This window comes from Salvia hispanica, chromosome 5 (genome assembly GCF_023119035.1).
Source record: "Salvia hispanica cultivar TCC Black 2014 chromosome 5, UniMelb_Shisp_WGS_1.0, whole genome shotgun sequence".
NCBI classification, from domain to species: domain Eukaryota; kingdom Viridiplantae; phylum Streptophyta; class Magnoliopsida; order Lamiales; family Lamiaceae; genus Salvia; species Salvia hispanica.
In genome coordinates, this window is record NC_062969.1 from 32900825 (window position 1) to 32908233 (window position 7409).

At 34.7% G+C, this 7409-nt stretch overlaps 2 protein-coding genes across 2 annotated transcripts; both read right to left on the bottom strand.

The window, feature by feature from the left end:
* Positions 1–1750: 1750 nt before the first annotated feature.
* LOC125189869 (receptor-like protein 9DC3) lies at positions 1751–2716 on the bottom strand. Its single transcript, XM_048087096.1, has one exon. It carries the CDS (start codon positions 2714–2716, stop codon positions 1751–1753), a length of 966 nt encoding a protein of 321 aa, XP_047943053.1.
* A 3536-nt stretch (positions 2717–6252) lies between these two features.
* LOC125189870 (receptor-like protein 9DC3) lies at positions 6253–6981 on the bottom strand. The gene has a single exon (XM_048087097.1). The coding sequence runs from the start codon at positions 6979–6981 to the stop codon at positions 6253–6255; it is 729 nt and encodes a 242-aa protein (XP_047943054.1).
* Between the last annotated feature and the right edge of the window lie 428 nt (positions 6982–7409).

Genomic DNA, 7409 nt, shown 5'->3' on the forward strand with positions numbered 1-7409 from the left:
AGTTATGTATGTATATATAAATCACTTGGGGTTTAAAATATAACCAAATATTAAAATTAAACAAGCCAACAATGTGAAAGTGGGAATAATATTCAAAATTGAGTACCACAATCGTAGTCATGACTTGTGAGGACATTCATTGCCGAAGACTTGGTGAAGTCTTCCCACTTGTGGTGTTATCATTCATAAATTGTGACATGAGAAAGTGATGGGACTTTAATATTATTTAATAAATTGTTTATTAATAATTTAACTATGCCATTCTAATTTATGTGATAATATACAATTTCGAGAATAAAATAAATTAATTTTCTATCTATTGAATGAGGTCAGGAATTTCATGGCGAAAATTAAACTGCATGAATTTTCTTGCGTGAATTAGCTGCAGAAAATTGTGGAAAATGTTAGTGGAAAAAAAATTAAATAATCATCATTTATAGAGAAGTATAGACATATTTTGACTAAGAGTTCCCAATTAAGTCTTCTTACAATATCAAGAAGACTTGGTCTTTTCTTTTTATATATTCATTTATGGAAAAAATAGAAGACCACTTCAATCAACGCCTTCTCCTTGTGTTCTTTAGCTCAAAATTCCGTTATAATTTGTTGTATTCAGTAAACATTATATACATTTCATTTCTTCCTAATTCATATATTTCTTCAAGTTCGATTTAAATGTCATGAATAGCCTTGTCAAAACGGATAGCAGATATCATGCAATTCCTGACCTGACCCAATACCCGTCAAGTATTGGATGCATGCGACGTGCAAAAATCGGGGTCAAGATCGGGATCGGGTACTGTATATTGGGTATAAGGCATGGGCGGACCTATATGTAATGAGGTAGGGGCTAAAGCCCCTAATTAATCCGATTTTTTAATTTTTTCTATAATAAAATCTTAAAATCTATTCACATTTTTTTACATATTAGTGTATAAAAGCCCCTGATAATAATTTAAATTAGCTGAAAATATATTTTTTAATAAAATTTTGAAAATTTAGCCCCTATTCATGTTTATTTCAGTGTCCACTCATGGTATTAGGTATTCCTATTCAAACTTCAAACTTATAGAAATGGGCCTTTAAATTGGGCCTCTAATATATGAATTCGAATTTTGTTGAATGATATGTTAGCAATTGTTGCATATTTTTAGTGTGAATGAAGCCTCTATTCATGTTTATTTCAGTGTCCACTCATGGTATTAGGTATTCCTATTCAAACTTCAAACTTATAGAAATGGGCCTTTAAATTGGGCCTCTAATATATGAATTCGATTTTTTGTTAAATGATATGTTAACAATTGAACAATTATGGTTGAAATGAGTTAGTAGAATATGAGGTCCACTTAGTAAATATAGTGAAAGTGAAATGTGATAATTAACTAGGACAAGATGACAATGACAAAATAAGACAATTAACTGGACTAGAGAGAGGCTATTAAATTTCATACAAATGATTTAGTGGTTTTTTTTTTCTCAATCGTATATGAAATTTTAGCATCTATGCACTATTTATTTTTTCACTTTTTGTCATTCCAAGCTATATTTATGGCTCCGCCATTGCATGCAAGGGCTTAATCACACAATAGTAACAATCATTAATTCTTCTGAACAAGAGTAACCCAACATGGAAATACAATACTGTATATTTGTAAGATGTATTATATGCCAAACTTCATACTACATTAAATGCTCCCACCACGCTAGTGTTACAGATGAAACTCAAGAAAAGCACAATATTTGTCTTGAATCACCTTCTCCTTGTTGTTGCTTTTGCTCTATTTCTTCTCTTCATCTTACTATTATTATATCCAACGCCAAAAAAGAATTCCACTAACCATCTTGGCCTTCCGCTTCTTATAACCATGTAACCAATTCCAATTCCAATTCCAACCACAAATCCACATCCATACCCCGTCACCACACTTTGCCAACCAAATCCATTTACGAATACATAAGCATCATCATCATCGCCTTCTTCTTGAGGAAACAGTTGTTTTTTGTCACCCCTCCTACATTTTTGAGTCAATGGAAATCCACATAATCCTACATTTCCCACATATGATTCACTCCCAAATGTTGAGAGTTGAGTAGATAGTGGTATTTGTCCCTCGAGATTATTCATTGAAAGGTTTAACTTCGCAAGAAATGTCATACTCGCAAATTCACTCGGAATATTTCCATCCAATTTGTTTGAAGACAAGTCCAATGACTCGAGCTCACTCATGCCTCCAAGTGACGAGGGTATATGTCCAGTGAGAATATTGTGAGACAGATTCAAGTATTTAAGAGACTTAAGATCCCCTATAGAAGGTGGAATGCTCCCAGAGAAATTGTTGGAGGATAAGTCAATAGTTGTAAAGGTATACAGTAGTCGCTTCAATAAATGATCTATTCCTTTCAAAGTTAGCGTCAACTCTATATATCTTAGAAAGAAATTTTCCTCACCGGTCTGCTTTTCATTGGCATCTATCATACCTCGAAAGTTTCTGAAATATCTATCGGGTAGAGTGCCGACAAATGCGTTATGTGATACGTCCAAGACTTGCAACTTTGGAAACGGATTCTCAATGTTTGAGTTTGCAGCCACCCACATTGTACCATTGAACTTATTTGACCTCAACACGAGGATTCGAAGTTTGAGGGAGTGTTTCCATCCAGAAGGGAAACTTACCTCGTATTTCATTATCACCAATGACGAGGTGCCACAGACCATGACAATTAACTAAGGTTTGGGGCTGTGCTCCATTCAATCTGTTCCCATTCAGATTAATTGACCTAAGACTGCAATTCTTTGTAAATGTTGATGGGATGACACCACTAAGATTATTTGCATTCAAATAAAGGATTAACGGAGATGTGCTCATGTTTCCAAGACAATTTGGGATTGCTCCTTCCAAATGGTTGTTTGATAGAAAGAGGGTTTGGAGGGTTCCCAAGTTGCAAATGGATGGTGGAATCTTTCCACTTAAGTTGTTAGAATGTAGTGCGAAATTAACCACCCTTGATTTATTTACAAATGTTGGTGGTAATGAATCCGATTTTTTAATTTTTTTCTATTATAAAATCTTAAAATCTATTCACATTTTTTTACATATTAGTGTATAAAAGTCCCTGATAATAATTTAAATTAGCTGAAAATATATTTTTTAATAAAATTTTGAAAATTTAGCCCCTGTTCATGTTTATTTCAGTGTCCGCCCATGGTATTAGGTATTCCTATTCAAACTTCAAACTTATAGAAATGGGCCTTTTAATTGGGCCTCTAATATATGAATTCAATTTTTGTTGAATGTATGTGATCTCTCCATTGAATCAGTTAGAGCACATGACATGGGCTTGCGATGGAGACCAATGGGCCAACAAGACAAGAGGATGAGAGGATCAAACCGTGCCCCCTAGCATGAAAAGTACATGTGAGAATTCTTATTCCAAGTTTTTCTTAGATCGATATTCTTATTTATAATTCTTATAATTAATTTTTTACTAATATATTATTATATAATCGGTTAATAATTACTTAAGAAAATAGTTACTACAAAAAAAATAACAATTGTTTATTATAATTTATTAATATTGTTTTATCAATTAGCAATGATTATTATTACTAGTAATTAATTATTAATGACTTTTTCAATTAATAATTTATTAAAAACATCTTAATTCAAAATACCATGGATAATTTGATTAAATATATTATTATCACTATTATCTCATCGTTATTATGATTATTATTGTTGTTGATTTAAAGATATACTTTAAGGGTTGTAATCAAATGCTAACTAATTCTTATGTTGGAAATTTCTCAACATATATACTCCTTCCGTCCCAAGGAAGATGACTCCTTTCTTGGGCGGCACGGGATTTTATGCAACTTTATTTCGTGTGTTAAGTGGAGAGAGTAAAGTAAGAGAGAGAGATAAAGTAGAGATAAAGGGGATTCCATTTTTGGTAATGGGTCATCTTGGTTGGGACAAACTACAAAGGAAAGTGGGTCATCTTCAATGGGACGGAGGGAGTAAATAATTTTATCAACATAACATGTAAATTTAAACCTCAACACAAAGACATAATTTTATCAACACAAATCTATTGAGAGAGTTTTGTCTTTGTGTTGATAATTTTAGTACATAATATTGAGATAGTTCTGAGTTCTGGATTAGAAGGTTGGTTTTATTTGAACGCGACCCTATACTTTAATTATATAAGGTAAATTAGTTAGTTGAATTTAACTAACGCAAGTAATCTTCCACCAAAGATAAACAATCTTCTTAGTTTTTCTTGATTACTTCACACAAAAGATAAGAAATATACAATGACCTAAATGTGTGTTTGTTTATCTTGACAAAAAAGATATGTATAAGACGAACAAGATAACTATTCCTAAACCCTAATCTTCTCTTGATATCTTAATTGAATTTCACAGAGTAAGCCATCTTCCTAACTTTTCTTGACACAAAAGATAAGTAATGTATAATTAATGACCTAAAACATGTGATATTCAAATAAACACGAACTAGATTAACTTTTTCGCAAACCCTAATCTTCTCTTGACTTCTCCTTCACCCCTTCAAACACATGGCAAGAGAAACTCATGCTGATGTTTCAAACACCAACTTTCAAGAAGATCTTGTGTTATCCATAAAATGTATATCTTCGGAACTTCGCTCCAACAGACGAGAATTTGTTGCCTTCTCACACCGAGCGGACCGGCTGTTTTCGATATTGGAGGCCAAGGCAAGGCGGCCAAATCTTCGCATCGATCCTCCAAAATTCAACGGAGACGACACATCGGGCTGGATTTACAAGGTGCAATCGTATTTCGACTATTTTCAGCTCTCAAAAGAGGACCGTCTGCGCTTAGTTGCGCTACTATTTGAACACCCGGCGTCCAATTGGCTCCAATACCAACATGATAACGATTTGCTGACGTCGTGGCCTAATTTCTTGGAGGACGTGAAGCAGAGATTCGACCCTCCCCGGGTGATGAAAGTGACAGGTACGGTTAAAAGCAATAAATTCTATCCCACGTCGAAGTATGCCTTAAATCTGTATTGCTTGCTGCCATCCTAATTGTTGTATTGGGCCTAGCCCGTCTGGTGTGCGTATTCATATAGAAGTAGGGTACATAAATCTATAATCTGAAAACACAATCTGAATCTAATCTGTTCTCCTGTCCGTGGAAACACAATCTGAATTTAATTTGTTCTCCCGCCCGTAGATGTAGCCAACACAACGTTGGTGAACCACATAAATCTGTGTCTCCTTACGTTTCTGTTTGTCTCAATTACACAATTACTCTATTTTATCACAACTCTTTTAGGGCGGCCCCAGTCGATGATAAATCTCTTTTATCTTTTCTTTATCTTTCCTCATGAGTGGAAATTCGAAGTTCATGTGTGTGGCCAATTTCTAACAGGTACGATTTCGGGGGAACATGTCCAAATCTTGATCAGTGGCGGCAGTACACATAATTTCATCCATCCGAATATTGTCCAGAAATTTCAGTTGCAGGTTACAACAATCAATCCTTTCTGTGTGCATGTGGCCAACCAATCCTTTCCGTGGGTATGTGGGCAAAAGTGTAAAAACACCAAGTTATCATTTCGAGGACATGAGATTGTTGTTGATTTATTTGTGTTCCACATTGATGGACCAGACGTGGTCCTAGGAGCTCCGTGGCTGAAGAGTTTGGGTGAGACTAACCGAAACTATGACGATCACACGATGGATTTTAGGCATAACGGTAAGGTCGTTACGTTGCGCGGCGTTTGGGAGAACGGACGGCAAATTATTTACAATGCAGTGAATGTTGCTAAGGGATATGAACTGTTGAAGATAATAGTGTGATTAGTATCAAGTCACTTTACCATGTTTATCAAAGCTGATTTAGAATTCTAATTGTTTTCTTTATTGATTTGTTATTTTATTCCAAGTTAGGATCCAATTTCCTTTTTATTTGTTTTATTTATTGAAATAGGACTCTTGATATATTATCTACATATTGTGGAATGCAGAGGCGTCAAAGGAATCAATTTCATATACTTCAACAACTCAAAATTTGAAATTGAGAAAACCACAGAACTAACAATTAAACAAGGTAAAAGAAATAGAAATACAACTCGAATACAAGCTCTCATGACGACATCCAAAAACGAAAAAAGTAAGTACGACAGAAAATTCGAAACAACTCAAGAAAGAGTTCAAAATTAAACACAAGAAGAGCACACAATCCTCCTTTTGTCTTCCAACCTAAGTTCTCCTTCGTGTTGGTGCAGCTCTGTTGCGTCTCTTCTTCGTCTTATATTTATAACCAACTCCAAAAAAGAATTCCACTAACCATCTTGGCCTTCCGCTTCTTATAACCATGTAACCAATTCCAATCCCAACTACAAATCCACATCCATACCCCAACACCACACTTCGCCACCCAAATCCATCTATAAATCCATACTCATCATCATCATCTTCTTCTTCTCCTTTAGGAATGAATGGTTTTCCATCACTCCCTGCACATTTTCTCGTCAATGGAAATCCACACAATCCTATATTTCCCACATATGATTCGTTACCAAATGTGGAAAGTTGAGTAGAGTGTGGTATTTTTCCCTCAAGATTATTCATTGAAAGGTTCAACTTTCCAATAAATGTCAACCTTGCCAATTCATTTGGAATATCTCCATCCAGTTTGTTTGAAGACAGGTCCAACGACTCGAGTAATCTCATATCTCCAAGAGATGGCGGTATATGTCCTATGAGGGTATTGTGAGACAAATTCAAGTATCTAAGAGAGTTAAGATCTCCCAGAGAAGGTGGAATGCTCCCAGAGAATCTATTGGAGGACAAGTCGATAGTTGTAAATGTTGTCAGCAGTTGCCCCAATAACTGATCCAATCCTTTCAATGTAAGCTTCAACTCCATAAATATTAAAAACCAATGTGCTGCTTCTTCATCAATCTGGTTTTCCGTGGCATTTATCATACCTCGAAAGTTCACTTAAATTATTGTTGTTGAGAGATAGGCGGAAAAGGAGTGTCATGTTTCCAATCTCTTTTGGAATAGGACCTGCATATAATCAACTTTTGACAAATCCAACTGGAATAATGATATACGTACTCTGCTTGCTTATTACTACTCCTCGTAAATAGTTAAAAATAAACTTCAATAAATAAAAAAAATTATTAAAAAGAATTAAAGATAAATGAAAGTGGTATGCAAGTTAGAACTAGATCCCCGCATAGTAAGATTGTGTAACGTCTCCTTTATATACAGATGATCAATAGGTGCACAATATTTAAACTCTACAATTTTATTTTATTTTTTTTTATGGTTAAATAACTGAAATTTAAAGGCCGCCCCATGAAGGACTCGAACCTGAGACCTTTGGCCTCAGACATTAACCCCACTAC